Here is a 12,314-nt window from a genome sequence, read left to right as displayed (position 1 = left end):
ATCTATTTGTTGCAGCAGATGTTTTTGTGGCAGAGCATCACAAATTAATGAATGTTTGGGAAACCCTGTAATATCCCATAAATCCCTCCCAAGTTACACTGTTCAGAACATTTTCAGTAAGATGGATAAGATTGAGGGATTTAAGGACACCTTTAAGTGCTATATGGGACTTTTTGAATTGACCCATCACTGCAGAGTCTAAGGTCATAGGTCACTTTAAGGGATTATTGAACAGACTCTGGGCTGTTTTCTGCAGATTGTTGTGTACGGTGGGGTGTTTGACTTGGTCTGGCCCTGGCTGGACCGCGCTTGTGTAGTCAGTCAACATCAGTATGATCCTGACAACAGTCAACAGGAGTTTAGGCCAACAGGAACAAACGTGAGAACAAATCAGAGAGATGTCCCTAATGACAACTTTCACTCAAATAGTTTAAATCAGAAGCATAATCTGGTCAATCAAAAATGTGTGCAGTCACAACAAAATAAGCTTCATGCAAAATGCTTTAATGGAATGATGTCACTTGAATCTAAACACTAAAAACTGTGGATGAATATTTCTGAATGACAAAACTGGATAGAGTGTGATCCCTGATCTGCATGTGCGTGATGGCCGTCTTCGTCCTGTTGTTGTGTGCGTACGGTTTCCCAGAAGGCACAGCTAAGGATTTACTCAAATCCTGTCATTTAGTGTGCCCTGCTCTCGTTGGGCATGATTTGAACAGTCTTTAGGCCAACTTCAGGAGAGCAGCCAAACATAAACTGTATGTGTAGACATGCCTGTACAAATGCAAATATCCAGATTTAAGGCACCGTTCAGGGATGATTGTGGAGGAGGTGGACGACTGAAAACAGTGGGATACTACGGGCAGAAGAAGAGTAAAAGAAAAATGAGAGAGAGAGGGACAGAAGCAGCAAGACTGAACGCAATAGAGAGATAATGAAAGAGTGAGAGTAAGATGGAGGCAAACAGAGAAAGAAACAAGAATATGACAGGACAGAAAAACAAAGAGGGGTGATTTTCCACGTCAATACAGTCTCCTTTCACACCGCTGTGTCCACTTGGGCAGCTGACAGGGGGTTGGGGAGAGGGAGTGGAGGGGGTTTGTTGTCAAGGCAAACAAACAAATTGGCCGTTTTTAACACATCCTGATCCCTGCTCCTGCAACACCAGTGAGCGTAGGAGGGAGAAGTCTCCTGCCATTTTACCTGAGTACCTCAGATGGCTGTGAAAGCTTGATGTTGACGTTTAAAGTATCCATACCTCTCCTTCCCTCTCTCCATTTTTCTCTGCTTTCTCTCTAAATGTTGCCATGCACAAGTTGACCTCTATGTAAGCACCGCAGAACACAGGAATGAATCATAGTGGTGCTTATTAGTGAGCTGTATATTCATCAGACTGTAAGAGGTAGGCTCTCTGGGGTGACTGCTAATGCATATGACTCACAAGCATCCGTAACAGCTGAGCATTTTTGCATTGTAAAGCACTTTTATAACACACAAACTACAGGGCATTGTTTTGACCACATGCAGAGTTTTGTAAGCTAATTGGCAAGTCGCGTCAGCGAGTCCTACCTTATAATTTCAAACAAATTGGGTCATTCTCTTCCTTGCAATCCCCACTCGCAAATGTATAATTTGAGGGTGCAGCAAAGATTGAAATTGTATGCAAATGTATTGACATTTCAACAATTAAAGAGGAGGTCTTGATTTGTGTGGGTGTTAACTGCAGCGTCGGGGGCTTTTATACGGAAGTGATTCAGAATCTAATTTTGCGACAAGGGATAAATAAAAGGTTTCCGAGGCTCACCTGTGTCCCATTGAGGCAGTGAATAGAGTCTGTTTGTGCATACTCCTGGTAAGAAATAGATTTTGATATGCTTACTTGGTGGTTTGAGGCCAAATATCAGAGCTTGGCATGAATAAACGGCCCATAGAATTGGGTGTATAATGAGTTTTCTCTGGGAATACCTCATTTAAATCAATTTAATCATCTCACTTACAAGACGCGACAAAGGAATATGTCTTTTTATGAGCTCCTATATGCAAGAAGGGAAACAGGCATGGGGCCATGGTTAAATGAGTGGATTATGGTGCTGCTGGTCAAAGCCAAGAGTGGGACTTACTGACCCATTTAATGTCCACTTCCAGTGGAGCCGCATGTTGGATGTGACCCCATCCACTCTCCCATAATCCTACAAGAGATGATCTTGCCTCGACACGAGCGACGTTATTGGACTTGACAAGAACCCAACTGTCTGCCACACAGTGTCCCAACATCACTTTGATGTGATTGCACTCCATGACGGAGCGAATCATGTGACAGTTGTTTGTGCACTTGAGAAATTCTGTAAAAAGGGGTGTTGGAATTACACTGGACAGGCTTTGAAATCTCACTGGAAGAAGAGCAATCTGGTTAAATTAAAAACCTGCAGAAAACACTGTACAACACACTGTTGTACAATGTTTTCCACATGTGTTTGCAATGGTTTGAGCAAAATGCTCTTTTCATTTTTATTTATTTTTTTGGCCAAGTGCTGCTCAAAACACATTCTTTCAACTTTTAACACTACAAAAGCATTTGGATAGCTTGTTTCAGTGCCCACTGAAGCAGCCACTGAAACGAGCATCAAGATATCACAGAGAGGGGCATCCAGTGACAGCCAGAAAAAAGTGCCATCATTTATGTGTCAACATCAGCCATGTGGGAGGACAAGTTTATTGACATCCTGATGATCATCCTGGACCATTCTGCCTTGTGCTCATCGACTGCGACTCAACATACATTAGTCAGCGGCAGGTCCGCGCTCGTGTCTCATTTGTCAAGAAGGGAGAACAGAGTCCTCGTTGACGTTAAAATAAAGATGTGTGAATACAGAAGCCCTGAGGAGCAAGTACAGTATGTCAGGCAGTGTGTGTTTCTAAACATAATCTACAGGAAGGGAAGTGGGTTCCTTTGGGTGCTCGGGAGGTCTGACTGTGTGAATAAACACTTGGAAAGTATATGTCTCTTTCTCTCTCTCTCTCTCTCTCTCTCTCTCACACGCACACGCACACGCACACGCACACATGCAATAACCGGAAAGTATTCTTATTTCAGGGCAGATCCCGTTAAAGCCTCTGATTTCTCCATCAGTAATCAGCGTCCATTCAGCAAATGAATAAATCAATTGAGCATGCAGCCTGTCTATACACAGCTTATTCCAAGAATCCATAACAGCCTAGCAGAAGATAACGGCTGTTGCTTGACTGCTTAATAATCTGTTTACCATATATAAACACATGACGGCATGTACAATTATTTTTTATTACAAAGCTGAAAAAGGTGACATCATGCCCACTTTTATAGCAACTGCAAGGTGCTGCTTAGAATCAACTTATTTGAATTTTCTCTGTGTGACATTTTGTTTTGGGCATGCATAAAATAAGCCTTTTGATTGCAGCATATTCCTCAATAGCTCTAAATCTGTGTCATGCAAAAATCTAATTTTTAAAATACCTTAGTATATGTTTTATTGGCAGTGGGAAAACAAAAAAATGTAAAAAAAAAAACAAAACAAAAAGGAAAAATATATAATAATAAACACCTGGAATGGGGAAGTAAAACATATATATATAGCACTTTCTTAGGGTCATTTTCTTTTCTATGTTTTTGTTTTTTACTTTTCCTTTTTTTGTTTGTTCTCAGGTAATGTTCTCACAACTTTTGACTAATTTCTTGCACATGTTTGGGCCATTTCTTGTTCAGTTGCTCATTGCCTTCTTCCCATGTTTTTGAATGAAAGCAGGCCGATCTGGTCAGGTGTCAAAGGGTTAATTTTGCTTTCCAACCTGGACTACATTCTTTGTTACTGTAAAGCTTGCCTCAGTCTGGCTACATTGATGCTGTTCCACTGTCTGAACCCAATTCAGCAGCCCCAGCTCATGTCCTATCAATACAAAAGTGGACGAGCAAACACGTTAATAAATATTGAGCTGTCGGATAATCTGTGGAAAAGTTGCTTGACCTCTGTGGCTCATCACTGACTGCGTTGAGCATTACGTGGACTTAGGACTCTGGGTGTGGAGGGGATTAGGATGATTACTGTTATTATATTCTCAGGGTAAGGACTATTGCAGGCCCAGGCTAGCCTCCCCTCAGCTCTTGACAGCTAAATTAAAAACATACGCTGCTGATGTGACCCTGAATGATTGATCCTGCTCCCTTGTGCATACCATGTCTTCCTCTCTTAGACAGAACCTAGAATCCTCACACTCTGCTTACACAGTGTGAAGTACTTTTTTTTTAATGGCTGAATGAGATTTGGAGTTTCAGCATCACTTGGGGAATGATCTAACCTTGCCCCAGGCCAGACTTTGCACCTGTCCGGGCATGTATGTTTCCAGAGGTGAAAGTATATCTCTCTCTCGCTGTCATACTCTCTCTAAAAAAAAGGGATATGCTAGCAGGAGTCCCTTGAGCGTTAGCACCAGGGACTCAGGGAACGCCCGGATGGTAAACCTCGCCAAATCCCCTAGATACTGATCCCTTATGATATGGTAACTGGCTTCGAGGTGTTGTTTACCACAGAGCCCCACTCACTTCAACCCCCCAAGAGATGCTTTCCTACACTCCAAAGCTTCCGTAACATATCTAGCACATATTAGATTCTAAATTAAAAATCAGTCAGCTGTGACACTTGATACATAGATGGGGAATACCAAAGGAATATCAAAGCGCACTTGACAGCGGCTAAAATCACGATTTCAGGAATGCAATTTAACAATATTGTGTAGAAAAGAAATGATTGGGGGAAGGCTGGGCTCTTACCATGTGCTGGATCAGGCGGGCCGAACTCCAGGTTGTATCTCAGGATGTAAAAATTATTCCACACATAGAGCTGGTTATCTCGCGGATTGTATTCCACAGCTGCAATGTACTGGTACTGGTTGGGAAAGTGGATATCAACGTATTCCCCACGGTTCTGTTTGGTATTGTAAATGTAATCGATCAGGCTCTTGCTGACCTCGCTTTCATTGTCTTCATAGGTGGAGCGCACCACATAGAGTACTCCACAAACCATGAAGGCATTGGAGGCTGAGCGCTTATCATAGGTGGTGTCCCAGGTAGCCTCGAATCGTAGCGTGTAGGGGTTCAACTGGCTGATCACGATCATGCCGTTGTTCTGCTCGGTGGCGTAGATCACCCACAGCCCGTTCTCATCTACCGCCAGGTCAATGTCTGTTTTGCCGCCCCACTTGTAGGGCGACGTGTCGTGGTAGTTGGCGTTATTAATGATCGCCTCACCACTTTTGATTCGAGTCCGCAAGTCAAACTTGACAATGTTGCGGGTCCGCTCCTTGTTGAAAAACACCGCCCCGTCGTAGACCACAAATCCAGTCCCGTCCACACGGTGGGGCAGCTTGTAGGTGATGGTTTGCCGGGCGTTTTGGAAGTCGTCCAGGGAGGAATACTCAATGAGAGTGTCTGTCCTGTAAGGAGTCCAAGGCATGAAGTAGATTTTGTCGCCAGCTTGCAGTGGGTCTTTGCACCAGGCGCCAGCTTGTTGCTCCGCTTCAAATAGAAAGGAAGGATCACCGACAGCTTTCAGAGTCCCAGGACAAAGAAAAACTAGTAATAGGAGAAGAGTAGAATAAGAAACACACAGGTCAAGGTTAATAGGTGTGAAAAATAAAAGCAAACAAAATTCTATGTAATAAATAATAAATAATATGTTGTCTTCATTTTGTTTTACAGGTTGTCCGCGAGGAGTGGGGACAGACACACGTTAAAGAGTGGCCAAAACACAACTAACAACTATAGCCAATATTCACAAGCAGTATAAGGATTTTGGTTTTGTGCATAGAAAGAAAAAAAAGATTAGGAAAGTTATTAAGCATAATGTTTAAATATATAAAGTAGTCTGAAACGAAAAGAAGCTTGGCCTCATAGACATTTACTGTTGGGAGTAAACACAAATGAGGGGAGATAGAACAGAAACAAAACTTAACGAAACAATTGGTCCTGTAAACGAAAAAAATGCAGCCAACTAAAGTCACTTGGCAACAGACGGGAGAGGTTATGAGAGAGCAGGAGTCAGCAGAGTCTGCAAAATGTTTTTGTGTACTTAGACATGTCTCAGTTACACCGCCTACTCTACGGTATGTACCTGAGAGGCTTGTCACTACCAAGTGGTGCAAATGTCACAACCATTAAAATTTTAAAAAACTTTCAGTAAGGGTCTCTTGAGGTGTTTTGGTTGGTGCTCGGAGGCGAAGGAGGCATAAGAATCAACAGAGAAAAGAGCAGCAAGTGGTCAGGTGAGAATAATGGGGAGAAGAGTGAGAAGGGAGGGGGGCTCGGAGAGAAAGGGGACAATAGAAAGCAATAGCTTGAAAAAAGGGCCGAGAAACACTGTTACCATGGCATGCTATGGAAAAGGGTTTGGAAGCCAGGCAATATGAGATTCTGCTGAGTAGCAAAAGCACCCAGGGAGAATGAGAAGAGGAAGCCCCTATGGACTGCAGCCAATATGCCCCCATTTACATCTTTTGGCTGCTGTGTGCCGTCTTTTTTTATGGCCAGCCTCACTTCCCTTGTTGCACTACACAGGCCGTTAACATTACAGTTGGGGGGAATCTGAAGATAACGTCTGCGATGGGTTTGTAGGGGCCACCATGGGAAAATAGGTAGTTTACAACCAGATGCCACAAAACAAGGAGCTAGGGTTTGGATCGTGTCTGTTATTTACCTTTTTGCTCCACTTCTATTTTAAGCGTTGGAAGAGAGAATGAAAGGGGTGCAAGGGGAAAAAAAGAGATTAATATGAATTAACTGTCATTGCTATGATTACATATGCAGAAACATGTTATGAGACACGGACAAAAACGGGTAGACCTATACAGAGAAAGCAGGAAAGTTGTGAGATACAGCCGTCAAGGTCCTGTCTTAGAGAAGGGGTTAGATTAAAACATAGAAAATGATCAATTGTCATAATTAGTTTATGACACAGTGGTGGATGGATTTTAGATTTAGACTGCCAGCTGCCTGCTGGTATTGCAAATGATTTCTGACATTAACAAGTGTAAATCTTTGATTTTTGTTTGGGCAGGCAATTCTGAGATGCACATTAAAAACACCAGACAAGTCAAGAGAATGATTTAATTTCAGTTGTGAAGATTGTTAAAATGATTATAAGATAATTAAAACATTTTCGGAGACTCAGAGCCAACCTGTCCATACTAGAACTGTCCCCCTCTGGTTGATTGGTTGGTTGATAAGCTCTTTGACATTCTCATTGGTCAGACAGTTGCTGGTGCTGCTGTAATAAGGTCACGTGTTCACCAAAGCATTTATTTTCCTAGCAGAAAATGGTAATTCGTATTTGTGCTGCAATTGTCTTTGTCCTGATATTTGTCCCGTCCCTTTCACTGTAATAACTGGACAGCTGGTAACAGAGACAAGCGCAGCCTTTTACCCAGAGTTTAACAATTTTCAATGTTTATTTTTCATCGGAAAACAGATACATTATCCCAGAAGACACTCAGTTTCAGATTTATCACTGCATTTATTTTAATATTAGCTTCTGTCTTAAGCTTAAGTCTCTCTCTCGTGTGTAGCGTTACAGAGAAATCTAAAATCCACAACATAATGTTGTATATGATATCGTCAACCCCGAAGTTAACTTCTATAGTGTCCAGTATGCCAGATTTTTCTCATCAGTCCTGTTCAACACTTAGTGTGAGATGGACTTGCATACACATCTCAGGTGGAAAAGCGCTACAGTGTGCAGTTTTTTTGTTGATAATATATTTTGAACTCATATTTATTTTTCACTTGAAGCATTACACTGGCCTGAACACAGAGTTTCCTTGCCCTACAAGTGTTAACGTTGAGCCCTGTGACAGAAAAAAAAACACTTTGGTGGACACACAATGCTATCAGCTGGAGTGCACTCAGTGCATTTTTACAATTTAGTTAACCGAGAGAGAACATGCAGATTTTTGTAACCCATCAACCAGACGATTGGTTGAAGAGTATTTAGAATTTCATTCAACAAAGTTTTCTTGATTTGATTACGGCACTAGTGAATACTACAGTAATGAATCATTTATGCATCATTTCATGAATTTATTTCACTTAATTTCACTTAACACAAATAATTCTTTTGGCCACGTTGCTTTCAAACAGTGGTCAATTTTAATCCACCCACCACCATAAACCACACCTAATTCTCCTTAAAAAACTGTTAAATATCAGTAGTGGTAGTTTTCTGTATCCTTGAAATACATGTAGATTTAAATTTAATCAATTAAATCAATTAAGTTGTAATTTTATCATTCTGGACAACGTTACAGTGTACTAATCCCTACAGCCTCTGTTTAACAGTTATCATAATTTTCCAATTATAAAGCCATATATGTACACAGAAAACAACAGACTAACTGTCAGTATAAGTCACTGGAGAAAAAAAAATTATTATAGCTGTGCACTCCCTGTTGAAATGTGCATCCACAGTACAACACTGTTCTTAATTTGTAATTCTGTGCTTTCTGATGCAAGCCTGCTATAAATTAGCCAACATGTGCACATTCAAACACTGCACCTATGTTAAGAATTCATTCATTCAGTCCATTCATCTGTGATGTTAATGACTGATTCATGAAACACATAAGAAGACTTCAAAAGTAAAAAGAAAAAAAAAGGAATTCCATATGCATTAGCGTTGCATGAAAACCCCCAACTTAGTTTTAACTGCAACACAACTGAAGGTATCTAGAAACATATCTATAATAAATTTAAAACTATTTTTCTGAAAAGATTCTCAGATTAGTCCAAAGCCTAGGTCAGACTGTTCATGCTCTTCAATCAGCAGGTTGTTGATCAACACTTTCTCTTACATTGTGTCCAGAAAATTTCAAGAAAAAAATGATAAAATAGTAACAGCCAAGCTCAACCATGTACATGGTACTTAAGTTAGTCTATTTTTAAAGATATACTATGCAGTATTTTAATTAACAAAAGAGAGATTTACAGAAATTATATTCGTATACAACCAATTTGAAACAGCAAATTGGTTTGACATAAATTATTTTTTGTATTAACATAATAAGGAAATATCTGTCAAGTCCCAAAAATGTTGAATGTTTTAGACAAATGCTCACTTTATACATTTCATTTCAGTTTCATTTCATTTCAGTTTAGTTGCAATTGTTGCCTAAACATGAGACAGGAGTCTGGACGCAAACTCAAAGTTGTAAGTCAAATTCCTGCTCTTTGTAAATCAAGCATCCTCCACAAGCATCTCCTTTAATGATGTTGCCACACGGCTAATAAGAAAGCAGTTTAATAACATGTAAAAGTCATTTCTAGGGAGACATGATTGAAAAAACACAATGTATGGAGTCAAAAACAGTCATCCCTTTTAATCATCACTTATAACCCAAAAGAAATGTGTGTATCTGCAGAGACTCTACCCTCTGCGTAAATGTTCTTATCTGCCAGACTGTACGCAGCAGTCATCCAGGAAGAAGCGCAGAGAAACTCAAATGTAACGGAAAAGAGAAAATCTGGGGCTGGCTTGATGATTCCTGCATGTAGTTTATTTAATTTAATTTTCATTGAACTTCTTTAACTTAAAAAGATTTATTAATATGGACAGATTAAGGCACATTGCTGTTTAATATCAATGAACTTTTTCAATAACATAGCAGCTGTTTACTGATGTAGATGTCAATCTACCAAGTACAGGCTGCATGCGTCAGTGCTTTTGCCCTTGCTTAACAATTCTATTGGTTTTTGTCTTTCTCAGATTTCAGTCTCAGATGGTTTCACAATACAAAGGCTCGACCGCAGCGGGCCCGCGAGGATCAATGTTGAAGTACTAAATGTATACATTTCGGGCCAACTTCCACCATGGGATAACGTGAGCAATCATAAACTAGTTTCCCCTCCAGCTCCAATTAGTGCAGTTTCATGTTACAGTTTAAATCTGTTAGAATTGTTGAGTCTGACCTAGGCTTCAGTGGCAAAAAAAAGCAGCAGAAACTAGAGATTCATGTGGATCCATAAATGAATGCACGCCCTTCTGCAGAAGAAATTCAAGTGTGTTGTGTCTAACTAAGAGACCAAATACGGATAGGAAGCAAAAAAATTAAAAACAAAATTTAAGTTGTCAGAAGCTGCTTCAGCCAAACAAAACAGAGGAGGTGAGAAGAGGACAGAGAGAGAGATGGCGTGAAGGAAACCTGGAAGGAAAAGGAGAACACATGACGGAAGACCTGATGACGTTAGTAGAGATGTAAAAATAGAAATAACAATCAGTGTGATCAGAAATCAGTCAGTGGATGAAGAGAGTAATTCAGATAGCCGAGGAGGTTTCCTGCAGATTGCACAGGGGAAGGGAAGAGAGTCAGTCACTTATAATAATATAGCAACATTAAAACAAACAAACATCAGACACATGCCAACTCACACTAACCCCAGACACCCTAAACTTTCTCCACTAGGCTTTCTATGGATCTCCTGCTTTCTATGACTTAATACTAATCAAAATATAATGAATATTAATAATCGGGTGTTCCATCTTGATATGAATGGATGTCTGCCATCAACTGCAGACTCGGCTAGTGGCTCCAGTCTTTAATCTAAATTAAAACATCATGTAAGCTACACTGAATAAACAGGAAGGGGAAAAACTGAACACAGAAACAAAAACACCAAAGGGGACCCAAAAATCATGCTTTTACAGCTTAACTTCAATTTTTAAAATCTAGCCATCACTGTCACATGGAGCTGGGGGTTTAGTGGCATGAGAATGTGATGGAAAATGAAAATATTAGCATTGAGGACTGTTTATGCCCACTGGCAGTGTCTCTGCAGTTTTGCAAGGGTAATATAGGGATGGCAACTTTTTTCTTCATCTTCAGTATTTCTCAAAATAACTTGCACAGAGCGGTCTTAATAAAGAAACATCTCTGCCTTTATGTTGCCTGATTCAAGCAATTACTCGAGCCAATTCAGAGCGTGACTCAGTGCCAGGTGAAGGCAAAATTTACATCCTTGGCTGGAACATGAAGATATTGTCGCTAATGAGGGCGGTTCATGACAAGAACCAAATTATGAAGCCAGAGGGATGAGAATGGTGGAAATGTAGGCAACATGTTGCAAAGGCCACTTGCACAGAAGTGAAAAAATCCAAAATTGCTTGTGTGATTATGCACAGGCTCAGACAATAGAAGGGATTAATTACCACATTACATTCAGTCGGTGATAGAGAAAGGAAACAACTGTTTATCATATTATGCTATTAAACTGCTGGTTATATTTCATGGCACATATGGACTTTGAGGGGCAACAGTTACTAGTCAAAATGAGGACACTGTCTGCGGTCCCAACGTTGATCAGCTTAATGGGGATTTAATACGTTGTCTGCAAAACAACTTCTCAAGTCTTGTATCCCGGCAAATCCAGGGGATCCTAAGCTCCTGGACCAGTTCAATGTTTTTAATCACAAATCTTGGTATTTGGCATATGATCTATTCCATCTGAAAACTAGAAAACTGGAGTAAGGTCTTTGCTATCCCATCTGAAAACTGCAGTAAGGCTTTGCTCTGGTGTGGCAAAGCTCAGTAAATCTTCCCCTATGATTGCCTTTCTCTGCATTAGTCTGACTCTACAAAATGATCTTGGGTATATGGTTTTTATTTTGGGGGAAGAGGAGACACACGATTGGTAAGAGGGGAAAAACATAACACGAAACTTGCCTATGAATCACAGTCTATCACAGTTTACAACAAGACTTGAGTGGGAAAGGCTGGACTGGGCTCGTGTGGGCTGACTGGTCAGACTGGGAGAACACTAATCACTTACCAGGGCAGTTGCGATACGATACATTCTGTGTTCTTGGTCCTATTCTGGTTGGGCATGGACCTTGAGAAGCAAAAAGACGGGGCTACAGACATGCATGTTTGAAACTGCTTAGAGTGAAGTGAGGACCTGTTTGAATTTTTTGTTAGACAGACTTTGCCAGGACTGAGAGTCCTTGGGAAGATTATTTTTCTGCACTATGCCGGCCTTGACTGTTTCCTTGGTGCAAGAAGGAGGCAAAAGACAATCATAACAGTGGGTGGACATGAGTGCACCTTGAGGCTAATCCTACTATTAGGTTTGAGGTAACACAGCAAGACATAATCGATACTTCACTTAACTATGAGGCGAGTAAAGAAAAAAAAGCAGCAAGTTTGGCTTTTTAGAAAGCTACAGGATTTGGCTTTGCTCAATAAGGCGGACTCAAATGCTCATTATTGCTTATTCCATTTTTAATTACAGGTCCTCA

At 40.6% G+C, this 12,314-nt stretch overlaps 1 protein-coding gene across 10 annotated transcripts in view; it reads right to left on the bottom strand.

The window, feature by feature from the left end:
* The window catches only part of adgrl2a (adhesion G protein-coupled receptor L2a), a 107,342-nt gene that overhangs the window by 33,328 nt on the left and 61,700 nt on the right, over positions 1-12,314 (bottom strand). For 5 of the 10 annotated variants that reach the window (XM_042516159.1, XM_042516172.1, XM_042516186.1 and 2 more), the window contains exons 5-6: positions 6,729-6,743; positions 4,808-5,608 (exon numbers count right to left, since the gene is read on the bottom strand). In XM_042516159.1, the coding sequence (XP_042372093.1) occupies positions 4,808-5,608; positions 6,729-6,743 (816 nt within the window). The remainder of the gene's footprint in view (positions 1-4,807; positions 5,609-6,728; positions 6,744-12,314) is intronic. The other 5 variants (XM_042516166.1, XM_042516199.1, XM_042516208.1 and 2 more) reach the window with 1 other exon arrangement.

This window comes from Plectropomus leopardus, chromosome 3 (genome assembly GCF_008729295.1).
Source record: "Plectropomus leopardus isolate mb chromosome 3, YSFRI_Pleo_2.0, whole genome shotgun sequence".
Taxonomy (NCBI): Eukaryota; Metazoa; Chordata; class Actinopteri; order Perciformes; family Serranidae; genus Plectropomus; species Plectropomus leopardus.
This window is presented reverse-complemented; position numbering and strand designations above follow the sequence as displayed.